This window comes from Agrilus planipennis, unplaced genomic scaffold (assembly GCF_000699045.2).
Source record: "Agrilus planipennis isolate EAB-ADULT unplaced genomic scaffold, Apla_2.0 scaffold297, whole genome shotgun sequence".
NCBI lineage: Eukaryota > Metazoa > Arthropoda > Insecta > Coleoptera > Buprestidae > Agrilus > Agrilus planipennis.
In genome coordinates this window covers 61,922-82,214 of record NW_020442429.1, presented here as the reverse complement: position 1 = coordinate 82,214, position 20,293 = coordinate 61,922, and the positions used below count along the sequence as shown (strand labels likewise).

The window sequence follows — 20,293 nt, the reverse complement described above, 5'->3', positions numbered from 1 at the left end:
AAATTCGCCACTCTTACTAGCGAAACGTTAGAAACCAACTCCAATCACCAATTCAGCAACTGTTCGCGAAAACTTTTGTCAAAATTTGTTAAACTCAGACACCCCTCCAATGACCTGGATCGAGCCGTGGTGCGGTCTTCTTATAACTCGTTTGAACCTGGGAGGAGGATTAAGTCTAAAGCGACATATGAGCTGTAGGGTAATAGGGGAAACGTTGGGGCAAGGCCTTTAGCCAGGCAATCCAAGCTAGCGAAAGTAGTGTCGTTCGGTCCATTTTTTTAGTGAAGCATCCGGGAATCACTGATTGCTACACAGATATGGGAGACTCCTTTTCACAGCCTTTCAAGGACTGTCCTCCGTATGCCCATTCAATCTGCGGCCAGAGTTCAAAAGATTTTCGTTTTTACCATGTCCTCGACTTTTGTGATTCTTGAAGCGCTGATCTGAGCGTTAATCATTCTCTCTTCCCTTGTGAAAGAACTTGTGCCAGTTCAAAACACTCGATCAACGATGACGTTATCTCTGTATGCATTTTTGATCATTTAGTAGATTTCACATGCAGTTTTACCATATAAACGGGTGGATACCATACTTTCTTTTTTGGTACAGCGCTTGACATTATTTCATCTAAATTAAGGTTACAAATTATGAATCGATAATCCACTATGGTGTTGCACAGTCAAAACATCCTCAAATTTAGTTTCAAAGTTTTTGGCACAAAAGCACTTTATTTATTACTCTTAATTTATAAAAATCCAAAACAGGATCCATTCTAGTGGACCCCATTTACATCTCATGCACCCCAATTTCTGTTTTCGTTGACGTGGGCTCTTCGCAGTTTGGTGTTTACCCCTAAGAGTCAATATAGGTCACTATGAGAATGACTGGTGTAAATGGTTCATCACATGGTTGCTGAGGCACCTTGGCTTATGGGTTGACTATAAAATTGACCTATACTACGAAAAGGCTGGAGAGCGAATGGCGACACGCGACAGGTGCACGGCTTAATTAACATCTCCACCAGTCGACCTACGTGAAAAGGGTCCCTCCGAAAACTTTCAGAACAGACCCTGTATGCTGAATACGTACCGTACGTCGATGAATAATATCATCTACAAATGACGTTTTGAGATAAATGAGACTCCCCCTGATTACCAAAAAAAATTTTTGAAAATGCGGACATATTTTTTGCACACTTTGAGTGTAGGGATTATTGCGGGAGAGTTTATTTACGGTTCCCTCTATTATTCTTGTCAAAGTTATGATTTATTTTCCACTAAATTCCTGTTTGATTAATTGCTTTTAAAATGTTTTTTTGTTTGGAATAGTTAAACGATTAACTTTGCCGATTTCACTTGGTGTAGTAGGTAGGTACTATACATATAACTTTCGTAAAACTGAGCTGGTACATTCCGAAGCAATAAACTTTTTGAAAAAAAATATAATTTACGAGCACCTTTCTTTTTACCAACAGTTAAAACTTATGACAAAATCAAGCTTTTGAAGTGTTATGGTAAATTATATGTACTGTATGTACGCTAGGCATTTAGACCTAAATTATTAGTTTGAGCTTCTTTAAGTTCAGTAAGTATTTAATACCTAATGTTATGGACAAACGCGGGAACATTTTAAGGTAACTTCATGTAAACAGGGATAACATTTCTTTGAACTACGTTAATTAGTATAATTGTTTTGTAAAACAATTCGACACAAAATTTTATCAGTTTTTGTGTCATAAAAACATACAATTCTTTTTAATCTCTAAACAATAAATGTAGTCTTGACTAAATTATAAAATTTGAAAGATGTACCGGCTTGTATCTTCCATACAGTGGACACTGTCTAACGCCTCCATCAAATTTTCATCTTTGCATGTGAACATTATTGAGAAATTGCGCTTAGATTAACGACAAACATACGAAGAGTGTTTTTTTGTATTGCCTCATACAAATTACAACAGATAAGAAAACTGGAACGTATGTTATGTTGACTTGAATACACATAAAATGATGTTCAGTACCTTACAATTCTTAGGAGTAACTTATATTGAGAATAACGAATAATTCGAATCAAATAGAATAATAATATTCGAATCTGATGTAGAATCGAAAATTCGAGAAAAAATAATCTTCAAAAAAGAAAATAATTCCAATAATGTTAGCGCGGAAAGCTCGTTTTGCATGGTATGAAATAGGGAAGAAATGGCCTCTTTTCAGCCGTGTTTTAGTGGGGAGGAAATGAAATTAGTTTTTTGAGCGCATGCGCTGAAGTTTATGGGCATGCGCAGAAATCAGTTGTTCAATTACAATGTTTTTCTAACCTCTAAATCATTTACTCTTATTTCGCCAACAATCAATTTAATGACAAGCTTTCCGCACAAACAAGACAAAAAATAGTATAATAGTATATATATGCACATGCAGTCTGAGATAACCCTGTTTCTTCCCTCAATACGTAATATACTATTGATTCAATTCGAATCGACTACCTACAATTCGAACACCACTAGACATTTTCCTTAGAATTACATAAACAAACAATCCTATGTTGATGTTTTGGAATATTATGATACCTATAAACACTTGTGTAAATACACATATTACTGGTACATCGAAAGCAAAGCCACCTGTGTACGAGTATGTATGAATATGCATCTAATTCATAAATTGGACACAATAGCGCGGGGTTTAGCGTCAACCACGAGCCTATTAAAGTAATGAGTTATTCAGCCCCCTGTTAGCAGTTTTAAAGCGTCATTAGGCGTAACTTTAAATAATAGATAATTACGAAACATTAATCCCTCTAATACCTGCTTGTTGTCCGCCCTCGTTTGCTCACAACAGGCTGGATATGTTCCGTTATATGGAAACAAATGCAGTCCAATTAAACAGTTCCGAACACGTAATTTTCAAATCCGTTTGAAAAAGGCCATTCGCGTGCGGATTATACGAACGAATAAATGGTTCACGGTGGAATTTAAATTCGCTCAAAAGTTAATAGAATATCATTGGCCTCATTGCTTCCCATGTACGTTCGCGAACTGATACTGTCAGCCCCCTCCCCGGCGAATTGACATTTTCCGTCGTTAATTAATTAGTTTAAAGAAAGTTTGTGGTGAAAAAAAAGAGGAATTTTAAAATGAACGTTTGAATGTTTAAAATGAATCTTCAGCCCATGCAAATTATTGACATGCCTACGTACGTTAAGTTCTTAATTAGCAATTTATCGAAATCATCAGTAAATCATCGATCAAACGATATTGCTTCAAGTAAGCATGTTGATTAAGATCAAGTTATTGACACTAAATCGCCTTATGCAGATGTTTGTTATTGTTGGAAATCAACGATGAGTTTAGTTCTATAGAAATATGTATTCGTATTGTCGAGGTCACTTTAGGCCACATCTGGGTTTTATGGCCCTAAGGAGGCTGCAAAGACTTATACATTTTAAAAGTTAGTTCCTAAGAAGCTCACTTTGAGTTAACACGTTTCTGTTGTTACTGATCAATAAAGTACAATTGGAGTTTTACTATTTTTCATTACTATTACAATTAAACCGCCGAACCATTGCCAATCTTCATATAACCAACAGAAAAGGTAGTTTAGCTCTCGGTNAATCAACGATGAGTTTAGTTTTGTAGAAATATCTATTCGTATTGTCGAGGTCACTTTTAGGCCACATCTGGGTTTTATGGCCCTAAGGAGGCTGCAGAGACTTTTGTAGATTTTAAAATTTAGTTCCTATGAAGCTCCCTTTGTGTTAACACGTTTTTCTGTCGTTACTGATCAATAAAGTACAATTGGAGTTTTACTATTTTTCATTACTATTACAATTAAACCACCGAACCATTGCCAATCTTAATATAACCAACAGTTATAAACTATAATATTTCATAACGTTTAACCCTACAGAGATACTTATTAAACCAGAAAATTGAAATTATTTACCAAAATGTTCATTACTTATATGAGATACAAGAAATAATTACGATTGTTTGTCTTTGCTCGCATTCAAGTTAGCGCGACAAACTGATTCATATTTTTATTCCTAAAATGCATAATAATTTGTTATTAATTTGCTACTAGCCGAATTTTGGAAAATACAAAAAAATACTGTTCTGAAAGATGATAAGTACCATTATTCAGCGACAAATTGTACATCCTACAACATTCTCCAAAAGCTTTTTGAGATACAGCATGCGTAGTGTCTAGAAGACACCTGTCCAGTAGTTTTTCCTTGGACAGCTGGAGCTGTTTTTCTCCTAGCCATTTCTACTCTGAAATACACTATGTTGAGTACCAGCTTGGCTGCTCATAAGTCAGTAGACTGACTGACTAGTGGCTGTATGGGTAAAAACACCACCACCCAGCAAATAAATTACAGCCCCTAAAGTGTTTCTCTACTTCATGTCTATTTCATAATAAGGTATATGTGGCGTCGCATTGACAACTCCTCAATCGTTTTCGCAATAGCGACAAAATGAATTAACTGGACAGCTGGAGGATTGACTAGAGACAAAATGGACAATAGCACCATCGTTCAGCAACAAACTGCAACCCCAGAAGTATTTTTCGACACCACTTCTGTTTCGAGATACTGCATCTACCTTGGCAGCTGTTCAGTCGTTTTTCCCTGGACACCTGCAGGATAGACTATGAACAAAGAGGACAAAAGCTCCATCGTTCAACCACAACCTGCACCCTTCGAAGTATTTCTCGACCCCACCTTTGCTTCGAGATACTGCATCCAACTTGGCAGTTGTTCAGTCGTGATTCCCTGGACAGCTGGAGAATAGACTAGGGACGAAATGGATAAAGGCATCATCGTTCAGCAATGAACTACACATGTCGAAGTGTTTCTCGACACCACTTCTGCTTCGAGATACTGCATCCACCTTGTCAGTTGCTCAGTCGTGTTTCCCTGGACAGCTGGAGAATAGACTAGGGACAAAATGGACAAAAGCACCACCGTTCAGCAACAAACTAAAACCCCAGGAAATATTTTTCGACGTCATTTCTGTTTCGAGATACTGAATACACCTTGGCAGCTTATCAGTCGTTTCTCCCTGGACACTTAGAGGATATATATATAAGGGGCAGAAAGGACAAAAGCATCATCGTTGAGCCACAAACTGCAACACTCGAAGCATTTCTCGTTGCCACATCAGCCTAAAGATACTGCATCCACCTCGGCAGCTCTTCAGTCGTTTTTCTTTGGACAGCTAGAGGGTAGAGGGATAAAATTGACAAAAGTACCATCCTTCAGCAACAAACTGCATCCCTCGAAATAGTTCTCGACGCCACTTCTGCTTCGAGACACTGCTTCCTCCTTGACAGTTCTTCAGTCGTGTTTCCCTGGACAGCTGGAGAATAGACTAGGGACAAAATGGACAAAAGCACCACCGTTCAGCAACAAACTAAAAGTGTTTCTCGACACCACTTCTGCTTCGAGACACTGCTTCCACCTTGACAGTCAGTCGTGTTTCCCTGGACAGCTGGAGAATAGACTAGGGACAAAATGGACAAAAGCACCACCGTTCAGCAACAAACTAAAACCCCAGGAAGTATTTTTCGACGTCATTTCTGCTTCGAGATACTGCTTCCACCTTGGCAGCTCTTCAGCGGTGTTTCCCTGTACAGCTGAAGGAACGACTCAAGGTAAAATGGACAAAAGCACCATCGTTCAGTAATGAACTACAGATCTCGAAGTGTTTCTCGACGCCACTGCTTCAAGATATTGCTTCCACCTTGGCAGCTCATCAGTTGAGTCTCCCTGGACACTGGAGGATAGACCAGGGACAAAATGGAGAAAAGCACCATCGTTCAGCAATGAACTACAGATCTCGAACTATTTCTCGAAGCCACTTTTGCTTCGAGATACTGTTTCCACCTTGGCAGCTCTTCAGTTGTGTCTTCCTGGACAACTGCAGGGTAAACCAGGGACAAAATGGACAAAGAAACCATCCTTCAGTAACAAAATGCAGCCCTCGAACCATTTGTCGAAGCCACTTCTGCTTCGAGATACTGCATCCATCTTGGCAGCTCGTCCATCCTGGTTCCCTAGACAGCTAGAGAATAAACTAGAGACAAAGTAGACAAAAGCACTATAATTCAGCAACAAGCTGCTGCCTTCGATGTATTTCTCGTTGCATCTTCTGCCTCGAGATACTGCATCCACCTCAACAGCTCATAAGTTGTATCTCCCTGGACAGTTAGAGGGTAGACTAGGGATAAAATGAACAAAAGCACCTTTCTTAAGGAACAAACTGTAGCCCTCGAAATAGTTCTCGACGCCACTTCTGCTTCGAGATACTGCTTCCACCTTCGCAGCTCTTCAGTTGTGTTTCCCTGGACAGCTGGAGGAAAGACTGGGGGCAAAATGGACAAAAGCACCATCGTTCAGCAACCAACTGCAGTCCTCGAACTATTTCTCGACGCCACTTCTGCTTCGAGATACTGCTTCCACCTTCGCAGCTCTTCAGTTGTGTTTCCCTGGACAGCTGGAGGAAAGACTGGGGGCAAAATGGACAAAAGCACCATCGTTCAGCAACCAACTGCAGTCCTCGAACTATTTCTCGACGCCACTTCTGCTTCGAGATACTGCTTCCACCTTCGCAGCTCTTCAGTTGTGTTTCCCTGGACAGCTGGAGGAAAGACTGGGGGCAAAATGGACAAAAGCATCATCGTTCAGCAACCAACTGCAGTCCTCGAACTATTTCTCGACGCCACTTCTGCTTCGAGAAACTGCATCCACCTTGGAGCTCATAAGTCTGTCTCCCTGGACAGTTAGAGGGTAGACTAGGGATAAAATGGACAAAAGCACCTTTCTTTAGCAACAAACTGTAGCCCTCGAAGTAGTTCTCGACGCCACTTCTGCTTCGAGAAACTGCATCCACCTTGGCAGCTCTTCAGTCGTATTTCCCTGGACTACTGGAGGACAGACTAAGAACAAAAAGTACAAAAGCACCATTATTCAGCAACAAACTGCAGCTCTCGAATTATTTCTCGACTACATTTCGGTTTCGAGATACTGCATCCACCTTGATACTTTTTCAGTCGTGTTTCCCTGGACAATTGGAAGATAGACTATTGACAAAATAGTCAAAAAGCGCTTTCATTCAGCAACTAATTACAGCTCTTAAGGTTTTTCTCTATTGTTGAGTTGAGAAAAATATTAGGTAGTTTGTTAAAGCAAGTTGTACTTATTTTTTGGTTTTATATTTAACTAACAATTATACTTGGTGCATCTCAGGGTTCAGGGCCCTCGGGAGCACTTTTTCACCTCCCCCCCTTCAATAGCCAGCACTGACTATAATAATACGAAACAAACTGTTTTTATACTGTCGTTGATGATTCAAACTGATGATTCACATAAAATTCCTGAATTCAGCTATCCAAATTGTTTTACAAATAATTCAGGATCGATTAGAGATCGATGATAGATGAACATCTCGAATGGGCTGTTGTATTAATCAAAACTTACCAACATTGAAAATCAAAGCTAATATTTGTTGTATATTTTAAGTAAAGTCTAGATAGTCGATATTTTGTACCATCCAGTTAATAAATAAATAATTAACCTACCTACAATCTAAAATATAAACCAATAAACTTTTGTTTAATACCTGGCATCTCAATCGTACCTATACGTAAGTACCCGCAAATATCAAAGTACAAAATATAAGAAATACCAAATGTTTATATGATTTTGCTATTTACATAACCTCACATTCAATAATTTTAAAAATACGGTTAAAATAGAGTAACAAGTTATGATTTCATGCTTACCGAGAACGTCGGCCATTTTCCCTGTGTAATAAATTGACGAACATGAAAAAAGTACTTCGTTTATTGTTCGCAAAAGCACTCCCGAAATTAGTCCAATTCACTCCCGCAGACAACTTATTGTTGCCCTAACCGTAAATGTTAATTACAAACAAGAATCTTTCACAGAAAGTTTGCAAAAACGCATGTAAGGGGCTCACATTTCGCCATTACACGATTCCGGCCGGCACTCAACCACGACACTTTCACGTGTGGTTTTCCGAATCACGTGGCAACTTGTTGCTTACCTATTCGTCGTTTTGGTGTAAGATGGCAGCACTAGAGGGAACTTCCTCATTTAAATTTAAAAGAAAAGGCGGTAGAAATCTGAAAATAAAGATAAAATAATATTAATAATAAAAAGTTATCTGCATACACATGTGTATAAATAACGTTGCTATTATATTTTTATGTTATAAACATGAATTTGAGTTGGGAATTATTAATAGCGTGATATAAAAATAATAATGAATAGACGAAAACAATTTTTGAATGTACCAATTAAAAAAGCAACTATTGTAGCCAAAAATATTCAATAACCATTTTTGCACAATTTATTGTTTCTAATAAATTTATTACTAATTGGTAAAATTGGTAGCACCATAATAAAAGCATATATATAAGCATCTCTTATTAATTGTTAATTGATGGGAAAAAAATAATTCCTTTTTTGAGAATAATATCATTATGCATGAAAGAAGGCGGAGAATGAAACAATAAATGAGTAGAAGCGGATGTCTAAGGAGTCGCTCTATTGAAACAATTTTAACGAATAAAAAGGCAAGAGGGTGGTAGAGAGTAACAGGTTTAAAGGTGTAAAAAAAACATGAATATCATCATAAGGTCAGCAATTCTAAGATACTCTTTTCTGCCCTGAGCCAATCTTCGTATTTTCCCAAATTCCCACATCCCTACTATTTGTGAGCAGTAACCTAATTTAGGTCTACTTTTGCCCCTCTTAACTCCTGTGTCCCCTTATAAAACGCCTCTAACTAATCCATCACGTCTGAGAAAGTGCGTTATCTCTCTATCCACGAAATATATGCTTTTATTTACTTTCATACCCTACTTTTTTTATCAATTCCGCTTACATTTTATTTAAGGCTATTTCAAAACTCTTTGTAAATGCCAATCTTTTTCCACTGTATATCTATCTTTAAGACTTGTTCAAACCTCAAAATCATAAGTAACATCTTGGCTTTCCTCTTTTAGTTACCTTCGTACTAATGTTTCAAGGGAAAACGTTCCGAAAAGAGAGTATTCTTGGAGCGCCGTGTGTGTTAACGTCTTTTGCTAGTAGAACATGACAACCAAAGGTATGACGAATACGTTTAGGTGGTGCGGGATACTGACAGAGGATGTGGATAACAGTTTCCATCTCCACCTCACAAAAGGAACAGAAAGAACTGGCGGTTATTCCCAGTTTGTTCCCGTGGTAGCACAGTTCTCCCCGAGATAAAAATGTTCAATCTCTCAGAGTCTCCGTCTCTCATCGAGCCTCACTGCTGTCGCTGAGAGAGACTATCGAGAGACTGTCAAAAAAACTGTTTAGCGTCTTTGAACGAGAGACTCGAGTCGCTCATAGGTAGATCCTCATTTCGTGTCCAGTCTCTGAACAAGAGACTCGAATCTCTGAACGAGAGAGTCGAATCTCTCAATAAGTGTCTCGATAGACATGGTTAAAATTTTCTGAGTTCAACATATTTCGGAGATCCCAGTCTTTCTACGAGAGACTCGAGTCTCTCAATTTTTCAGTTTTATTCATTCTGTCTCTCTGTGAGAAACTCGAATTTCTGAATTAACAATTTTATCGTTCGAGTCTCTCATGCAGAGACTGTGAGAGATCCATAAAAACACTTAGGCAATAACTGAGAGACTGTGAAAGACTGTGAGAGACGCTCTCAAAGACGCTTAAAGACTCTGAAAGACTCTAAGAGACTAGAGAGAGACTGAAAATTTTTGTCTAGGGTTCTTGGGCCTGCAAAGATTTCCACAGTCTTAACTTTTCTCCTGCCTCCAGTAGTGGCATGACCTAGAGGTTTAGTCTATTGCTGCCTTGGTCCAAGTTTTTCTGTGGTTTCCTTGGATCACTTAGGCAAATGCTGAGGCAGTAATATTCACACAGATAATCTTTCATTCTCTTCTGTCTTCATTTCGTCCGTCTCATCTTTCTCACCCGAACCACCACCCACCCATTCCCACGATTCCTGAAAAGGGACCTTCCGCCCTACCTTCCAGCGTAGTCTGGAGGGACTGCCCGCCCACCAGCATTAGTGGCTTGTAGGAATGATCCACCCAAAAGTTTCCTTTTTTTGGGGGGGAGATGATGGTCATTGTCTGCCTGCATCTTTGTTGTGTTCCCAGTCCCTATAGAGTTCTGAAACGGCCAATCTGGCAATTTCTTGCTTGACCAGGCTACTGTACATACTCACAACAGGTTCTAGACTAATGAGGTGTTGTTGGACACCTGCTTTATTAAGGTCATCTGCAAGTTCGCTTCCCTTTGTGTCGCGAAATCACCTTGCCTATAGTCGATAGTCCGTTGACGGTTTGATGACGGTCCTTTAACAGTTCTGACTTTGTTGAGTACTCTCTCAGGGTCTCTAGAGCAATTTTACATACAGTGCATATGTATATAAGCCCGGTGTTGCTATCGTCAAGTACTTCTTGTGTACGACAAGCTATGACGATTATTTCCGTCTAATTAAAAAGTATTTGTTGTTTAACTTTCCGATATATTTACGATAAAAATAAACTTGTTCCGATCTTACTTGCTAAGAACAGTGCTTTTAGGTATGTGTTATTATTTTCGTTTGTTTTTGTTTCAGGTCATATCTCTGGAAGGATGGTCAGATATCATGTACTACGTTCAGGACGCTCATAGCTTTTGGGATTGGATATACTTCGTTCTTCTTATTGTTGTAAGCGTTTGCAATATTATAGAATAAGTGAAAACAATTAATGTTAAGAGCAACTTAAGTTCGCATGATTTGATACAAACAGGCAATAATGGCTTAGGTTTGACGATTTTTCAAACCCTGTTTTAAAAAAGGCTTTATAAATAAATTGGTCACATAGTCGTATAAAGTTGTATAAATTCTAATAATGTCTTCTATTTGTCGATAGTTTCTCTTTGATTCTTTATTTTTAGATTGGTTCCTTCTTCATGATCAATTTGTGCCTAGTCGTTATAGCAACTCAATTTTCGGAAACGAAAAAACGAGAAATGGAGCGAATGCGAATGGAACGAGCAAGGTTCCAGAGTACGAGCACTTTGGCCTCGTCTACTAACAACAGCGAACCCACCACTTGTTACGCAGAAATAGTCAAGTATATCGCTCATCTTTACAGACGCCACAAAAGGAAACTACTGAAGAAAATTAGGCTTCTGAGGTACCGCAGGGATCAGATGAGGGAAGAAAGAATGATAGCCGGGGACACTATACGACTCAATTTTAATCGAAAACACCACCCTTGTTGCCCGAAAATAAAACAAATGGTAAATTACTCCGTAATACTAAATTAACGAATTTTCTAGTATCATTGTAGCATTGGACACGCACCTCTACACTTCCCTATCCTGAGCTAATCTTCGCATTTACCTAAAACTAGAACAATCCACCTCCTTAACTATTTACGAACAGTAATCTAATCTAGGTTTACCTCTACCCCTCCTAACTCCCGTTTCTGACTTTAATATGTCTCTGACCAAACCTTCATGCCTGAGAAAGTGTCCTACTAACCTATCTCGCCTATTTTTTATTGACTTCCATAGAGTCCTCTGTTCTCCTATTCTTTCTAATACCTCTTCATTTCTAACCTTTTCTACCCACGTTATCCTCATCATTCGCCTGTAACACCACATTTCGAACGCTTCTAACCTTGTCTTTTCTGTCCATGTTTCGCACCCGTCCAGCGCCGCACTCCAAACATACACCTTTAGCAATCTTTTTCGAATTTCTAAATTAATCGTTCGCGAGCATAGGAGTGACTTCTTTTTATTGAAGGCGACTCGACCCTGCAAAAAAAAAAACTTTTGGGTGTTTCATTCCCACCAGGCAGTAATGCTGGTGGGCGGGCAGTCCCTCCGGACTACGCCGGAAGGTAGGGCGGAAGGCCCTCTTCAGCCTGCTTTCAGGAATCGTGGGAATGGGTGGGTGGTGGTTCGGGTGAGAAAGATGAGACGGACGAAATGAAGACAGAAGAGAGTGAAAGATTATCTGTGGAATATTACTGCCTCAGCATTTGCCTAAGTGATCCAAGGAAACCACAGAAAAACTTGGACCAAGGCAGACGGACCCGGAATCGAACCGGCGTCCTCCCGAATGCTAAGCAATGGTCTAGACCTCTAGGCCATGCCGCTCGACCGTGCGCTACCTTCTGCTTTATATCCCTACCACTCCTTCCGTCCTGACTTATCTGACTTCCTAAATACTTAAAATAGGCCACCTCTTTTAATTTTTTGTCTCCTATATTTATCTTCGCTCTTTCCCTACTTTTTCTTCCCTTGCATACCGGTATTTTTGTTTTATTTTTATTTTTAGTTGCGAACGTACTTACTAAGTCACAGGTTCATCGAACTAATGTGTATATACTTATTAGTATCAAAAATTAAATGAATTTTCACATTAATATTAAATATTAACCACAATTAAAAGTTTCTTAAACTATTTCATGTGATATTAAAAATATTAATGTTTTAAAAACATCTCTACATAACTTATGTATCATTTACAGTCTATAATTCTTAATTTACTTGGTAATTATTAATTCTCGATAATTACCTTGGTTGTACAAATTAATCAATTTCTTTCAGTCAATTTTTTAACATTAGCGAATGTAATGAAAAAGTTTCGTATACATGAATATACAAGTGTACGAAGAATTTTTAGTTGTTGTTAAAAAAGAGGAGGTAACAGTAAAGCTTTTATAGGTACCCTTGACTTTGTAAAATAGAACAGAACGACCTTTTACTCTAAAACAGTGAGAAGACTAATGCATGCTGTAGAGTGTTTGCAATTTCAAGCTTAAAATAAATCAAAAAGAATGAATGCATTTCTTACAAAATCATCGCACTGAAGTTACCATTATCTCTGTACTTGCATTTCACAAATTTCCAACTAGAAGAATGTATGAACTAAAATTCATGCACAGTAAAAATGGTAGATACCACAACTAAGTAATTTTAGTCTTAAAAACATGAATTGAAATTGAAATACAAAAGCATTTATCTTAATTCCTTAAACATGGATAAACAAAAATTTATTGCAAAAAGTCAGAGTGAAATTAGGAACAAAAGTTACTTCATTATCGCAAACAACACCTACGTTTTGCCTTTATTGTATAAGGCTTCATCCGAGTAGATTGCAAGTTAATTTGAAGAAGCCTTACGCAATAAAGACGAAACGTAGTTGTTCTTTACTATAACAAAGTTTTTGTTCTCTTAATTAGCTTTGAAGTTTACAATAATATCTAAGGGAGGAAATGGAGATTGAAAAGATTAGAGATTAAGTATTCCTTAGTTTTGTTTTCACTCTCTTTATAAAAAACAATAAGAACTAACTTTTTAGTATCTAATAAAATTGTTTGTTCTGCTTTTTCAGTGTACAAGAAGTTTAAAAATTGAACTTTCTTTCATGTTAAACCATAAAAGAAGTTGTATGCATCTATCATATTGATCTTGCTATGTTTCAACTCGAATATGTTTTATAATAAGCGGTGATCTAAATATATTTATAATTTTAAATAAATAAATTATATTTTTACTCCAAAAAGCACCAAATTAATATTAATAGATTATCGGTCGGCTTTATAACGGGGGGGTTGGAATTATATCTCTAGACAAGAATTTTTGCTTTCATAAATTCCTGAGAATGTTGAACTTTCATTAAAGTCCGATTCTGGTAAGATGCTGAAATTCTGTTTGTTTGCATCTCTTTCTGTGATACATCAATCTGTGTAATGTTTTCCTTTTTCTTTATTAGTGTCCGCTGCAATTCCTACCTGACATCTCTTTTCTACGTTTATGATATTCCTTACAATGTCTGTCGTGAGTAAAAGTAATCGTTCTGTTAGTAACCCCTCTAGTCTAGTTAGTAAGTTAAAAGAAGAAAATAAATGCGACAGTTATACTTCGTTTACTTTCTGTAACGATGTGACCTTTAGTTTGACAGGCGCAATGTAGAAAAGAACAGCACTATGCCAGAAAAGAAAGGAGACAACTATCTGCCAAACTCTTAGACGGCGAGGAGCGTGTAATCCATACAGTACTGCACGGAAAAATTGACCATTTTATCCACTAAAATTGCATTGCTCAAATGTGGTGTTATTGGTACCAATTACTACTGAAAATATCAACGAGATGTTTATCTATATTTGAAGACATATTAAAGGCTTTAATAAGGGCGTCAGTCCTAAAACGCGCACCTCCACTCCTTCCTATCTTGAGCTAATCTTTGCATTTCCCTAAAATGTCCCACTCCTTAACTACTTGTGAACAGTAATCTAATCTAGGTCTACCTCTACCACCCCTAACTCCCGTTTCTGCCTCTAATATGTTTCTGACTAGACCTTCATGCCTAAGGTGTTCTATACTTTGTTTACTTTCTGTAGCGATGTGACCTTTAGTTTGACCGGCGCAAAGTAGAAAATAACAGCACTAGGCCAGAAAAAAAAGGAGACAACTTAGTACAGTACTGTACGGTTTAATTGACCATTTTATCCACTAAAATTGCATTGCTCAAATGTGCTGTTATTGGTACCAATTACTACTGAAAATATTAACGAGATGTTTATTTATATTTGAAGACATTCTAAAGGCTTTAACGGTTGTTTTCACTTGCACTACTATTCATGATTGAACAAAACTTTTGGCTGGTACTGTATGAAAAAATATGTTTAATGAACAAAGGCGAGAGTATAATGAGCTTTTTTCTCCCTATCTACGATTTTGCCAGCGCGCATCCAAGACACTGGAAGGGGCACATCGCTACAGAAAGTAAATGAAGTATATATTGCGGACTATGCCAATTTGGAACGTCCCAGCTATACTGTTTGTGTTGCATTAATGTTTTACTTGAAAGTCATCTTTGCCGACGTCTCATTAATATATTGGTAAAAGCTACGAGAATTTTCTTATTATATAACAAAATAGTCTCTTTTGAGATTGTACACTTTCGAATTTTAATGAAAACATAATGTACTCAGCTCGTATTACAGTTTTGAACTTAATATTAGATAACTGCGAGCCCCATTCAAGAAAACACCCTTTTTCTTCACTAACAGCCTTCATAAACATATTTTCAGCACTCTCGGTTATGCAAACTTTGTTTTCTTCCAAATGCACACCACCAAACAAAGTTTAATTAAACCCCGCTACGTAACCTTAATACAAGTACCTATAGGATACGTATGTATATGTAGGTAATGAAAGTTTAAGAGAAGGCGGAAAACTTTGAAAAGTTCTGTAATTACTTTGGCTCTTTATCTCTTCCCGATAGTCGTTTTAAATGCTTTTAGAGTCCGTGGAATTTTTTTAAAAGCCGCAGTTGCAGAGATTAAAAGATTCTGCTGTAACAACTCCGACATGTCAGCTAAACGTTTTACTTTTTTCTTTCTTTCGGTGGTAACTTTAGAAGAACTCAAACTTTTCATTAGCTAACTTTATCCGTAAGATCGTGACTAATTATGAATGTCACTTGGTAAATTGAACCTGAATATTACGTTACTTACAGGGTGTTACGAAAAAAATGTGAAAAAAAAAGACTGACGACCCGAATATTGAAAAAGTTGCTTTTCGAATTTTTGGATGCAATCAATTTTGTGGCTTGACGCTAAAAGGGCTAATGTCAATATTTTAATTATTTGAGTAAATCGTTGTGGTACAAGATCCCAGAGCCGTCAGACATAACTTGTTTTATGAGTAATCAAATGGGGGGAGGGGGTTGATGTATCACTGTTACTAAGTCCATTGAACGTATGTATACCTGTTACCCGACGGCCAATCTGGAGATATCAGGTGCTAAAAGAACATAAAAACATTACGCTAAATTTTACGTAATGTTTCACAGAATATTGTTAAATACTTAAACACTGCCAGTTACCTTATCGGCGGTAATTTCTGCCGAACGCTCTGGGATTTTGCTCTATTGCAATAGGTTCCTTTTCTTGTTCTGTTTTATATCTATGTTTAAACGGTCAATATCAAATTCAAAAATGATAATTGATAGTCAAAGTTTACTGAATTTTTGAAAAATTAAAAACAATATCGTACTATATTCAAGAATACTATTATACAGGGTGTCCCATTTATAATAATTAAAAAAAAAACCATGGGTTCCTGACACAAAATACAACAAAAAAGTGTTATACAATTTTTCAATCCAGTGACAATTGAGCTCGCAAATCGTCTTTGTAAATTTGAACGTACAATTTGTTTCATTACGGGCCTGGATCTAGGCGACCAACGTCGCTCAGCTGATCTAGTGTGGATGTAACAAGTACCTACCGGGAAGAAGCCGAATGCACTTCCACCTTGTAAAAAAAAGGTAAAAGTGAAAAAGAAAAGCGTACCTTTTATAAAAAATGTTGAAATTGTCCGCCATTCGCTTCAATGCAACACTGACAGCGGCGTACCCAGTTGCTGCGAATTTTGGCCAAGATACCGGGAATATTTCGAATTATACGATAGGCATTGGTAATGTAACTCACCACCAACTGACGGTTGAATAAGAACCCTACTAGAATGCACTATCACACTACTAATTGTCCTTATTGTAATAGTCTTTTATGAAATGACCACTAAATAAATAAACTAACACTAACAAACAAGTAAATTCCACAACAATCCAAAGCAAACTGAACAACCTGTTAGAAACTACGACATTATGTGTATTTATTCCAGTCACTTCCAGCAGTGTAATTATACGAGGTTATATCAATATTTAGCTTTTTACATTTAATGAAAACAAAATAACCAACTTGGTCCTTCTGGACACATCCTTGTATTACCCCACGTGGGGTTAATGAGCCCTGCCAGGCAAAAGTAACGTTTAACACATGTGAATGGTCAAAGTAGGTCTGCATCTTGTCTCAACTTTTACAACCATAACACATACATTTGTTTTCGTACACTAGTACGTTATGTTACAAACCTTTACCAAACGCTGGGTGGTGAGGGTTGTTTGTGCACCGCTTCTAACTATTCCGTAGTTGTTAAAATTTCTTTTCTATTTAAAATAACATAATACTCGACGTCATGGACTACATTAGGTCCACTTCAGTTTACGATCATGGGATTTTCGATTGTGATAGGTACATAGTTTTTCTAACGTGTTTCAGTCATCTAATGGACCTTAACGCGAGTGCATTTTCTTCGGCTGATCCGTAACTTAATACCAAACATAAACAATAACATCACCCCAAAAAGCAGCTGATTCCGACCTACTGAAGGTGAATTTTTCTACGATCAGCTGGCAATCGTAATTAATTTGCGATTGTGCAGGACCGGCATCAAAACTGTTATAATTTTATAATTTTTTATTTTGTTTCAAAAGTCAAAAGTGTTATAACATCTTATGTTCCAAATGTCCGTAGGAATCTGTGGTATAAATATTAATTATTATAACTGGGACACCCTATATAACGAGGGCCGGCACTCCGCTGAACCTTACGGCTTAACACGGTGCAAGTAGGAGAGACTACCCACCTACAAACATTAGCAGAAATGGAACACCAAAAAAATTATAGAAGACCAACAATATCCCTATTCGTCATCATAAGTTCCTGAGACCGAACACACGCACCCCAACTTCTTTCTACCTTGAACAATCTTCTCGTATCCCTATAACTGCAAAAAGTGACCCAATCTACGTCTACCGCTACCCCAAACTAAAGAAGGTCTTCTACCAATCTATCTCGCACCTTTTTATTGACTCTCTGTTCTCACCCAGCAGCATGGTCCAGAGTGTTAGACCATTACATAGAATTCAGCAGAGCACCGGTTCAATTCCGGGTCCGTCTATCCTAATCAAAGTTTTTGTGTGGTTTACAGGAATCACTTAAACAAATGCTAGGGTAATAATATTCCTGATGCGCCTCTAAAGAGCGTCATCAGTTGGGGTTGCTTCCTAACGTTTCGCTAGCAGGAGAGGCTGTTTTCTGTGTTTTTCTATCATTTCTTATACCTCCTCGTTTCTAACCTTCTCTATCCACCGTGCATCGTCCAATTTAGACTCTCAAAAATCCTGAAGGCAAATATTAGACCAATTGTTTCTCTCAAACAATAGAAACAAGACCCACCATGTACTCTTTTTATTTTACGCGTTCGCGAGCAATTAAATTACATGTTAATGACTTGAGGCGTCTTATCTAGCAACTTTCGAGTTCTCCAACTCCCCAAGTGGTATCGTCGACGACTGGTTCAATTAGTGCACCAGCCACGGTGGAGAACTCCTCGAAGGAACTGAAACAAGTGGACGACGGTGGCGAAGAGATGACGACGTCTACCGCGACCGCGATTATTCCGAAAAGGCCGAGCTTGTTGCGAGTCCCCGCCTGCACTTCCAACCAGGACATAGCAATTAACAATATCGAAGTAAGTATAACATTTCGAAAGAATATTATGACATTGTTAGTTACTTAATAGCGGATTAATATGCAATATTAATTTGAAGTCATTTTTTGAATTTTTTTAATTACCCACTACAAACTACCTCAAATTAATGAGGGAAAAATTGTTGCTGTTGTCATACCCCCGCCGGGAATCGAACCCGGGACCTTTGGCTTTACGCACCAATGTTCTGACCACTAAACTACGAGAGATGACAACAGCAACGACGACCAACCGACCTACAAGGTTAACGATACGTCGAATCGAAAAAATGATTTCGAAAGAAAACAAACAAAGTAACATCACAAGACTACGAAAATCTAAAAAGATTTCTTTTATATATTTTTTGTATAAATACTTAACGTCTAACTATCTATCGAGTGACCAACACGAAACAAATCGCAGTCGCCTGCTAAAACATGCAGAAAAGGCCTTATACCTAGACAACTTCTGTTACCCAAAATATTGTTTTTTGTGTCTAGTAAATCACTCTCTACAATGTATTCATATTAAAAAGTTTTCGTTATCATGATATACGAGGTGTGACAATTAAGTTACAGGGATTTGTAAATGAAACACAACCGAATAATAACCCACAGTAGTCACCGTCTAACTCTATACACCATCGCCTTTCCCACCCTTGGAAACACCTTTCGTAGCTGTTTAAAGTTATAGAGTTCATAATCGTCGTCACAGCTGTGTTACCCTCTTCTGCGTCGTCATGATGAGCACCCTTAAGAAGGGATATCACTTTTGGGAAGAGAAAAAGATCGCACTGGGCTCAATCGGGGGTGTAGGGGACTGAGAACAATGTAGGGATGCCTTGTTTTGACCAATTACTCGCAAATCACAATGAAGAAAGCACGAGTGCGTTGTCATGATGAAGAATCCATATACTCGTAATTGAAAATGTCCTGAATATCATTTTGGAGTTGAACTTCGTTGACTGTTCTCATCCCCGTACACATTTTCCAATTTGTGGAGGTATCAAGATGTTTTTTGTCCGATTTTAATAAAAATTGTATCACGACACGTTGCTAGTGATTTCAATTGTTCATTTTTCCGACGTTACTAAAAAATTGATAAAACTGAACGAAACAGCCCACCAACTTCAAACTTCCATCGGTACTAACAGCAACAGAGTAAGTTCCAACCCTACAGCACTGTTAGGTGGAGAATTATAACTAATTTTCCAGAACTTAATTGTCACAACTCGTAAATACACTCAGTGCTTCTAGTTGGATGCCGCCAATGTCCGCGAAATTTAAAAAAAAAAAGATTTTATACCGATTTTCCTTTTACTTTCAGAGCCCCACAAACTTACTGTCGCCGCCGCTTAGCCAGGGTAGCATAAGAAGGAGGTCGTCGGTCATGTTCAGCGACGTAATACTGTTGCACAAGCAAGACGGTTCACCGACGTCACCTTGTTCTTCGGCAGACCTATTAAATAACGAGAACATAGCTTCCACTGAAAAGAAAAACGTCTGTTCCAGCGAGAAAATGACACAGACAGGTAAGGTGGAAGATTGTCTTTTTTTTAATGCTTGTTGAATAAGAAGACGTACGTAGAATATGGTGTAAATAGCTTACAAATAAAATAGTTAAAAAGCAAGAATTATGTTGTAAAACGAAGAAAAATAATTTAAAATATTTACGCATAATAAAAGTAAAACTAAAATATTGGTATGCAAGGGAAGAAAAAGTAGGGAAAGAGCGAATATAAGGATAGGAGACGAAAAATTAGAAGAAGTGGCTGATTTTAGATACCTAGGAAGTCAGATAAGTCAGGATGGAAGGAGTAGTAGGGATATAAAGCAGAGGATAGCGCAGGGTCGTGTCGCCTTTAATAAAAAGAAGTCAC

The 20,293-nt window shown here is 37.8% G+C and overlaps 1 protein-coding gene across 1 annotated transcript in view; it reads left to right on the top strand.

The window, feature by feature from the left end:
• Window positions 1-20,293, top strand: part of LOC108740845 (voltage-dependent T-type calcium channel subunit alpha-1H-like) — a gene marked incomplete at its 3' end in the record, with an annotated part of 104,821 nt that overhangs the window by 33,208 nt on the left and 51,320 nt on the right. Inside the window, exons 6-9 of the mRNA XM_025980254.1 lie at window positions 10,652-10,744; window positions 10,975-11,322; window positions 18,196-18,417; window positions 19,741-19,945. Of these exons, the coding sequence (XP_025836039.1) occupies window positions 10,652-10,744; window positions 10,975-11,322; window positions 18,196-18,417; window positions 19,741-19,945 (868 nt within the window). The remainder of the gene's footprint in view (window positions 1-10,651; window positions 10,745-10,974; window positions 11,323-18,195; window positions 18,418-19,740; window positions 19,946-20,293) is intronic.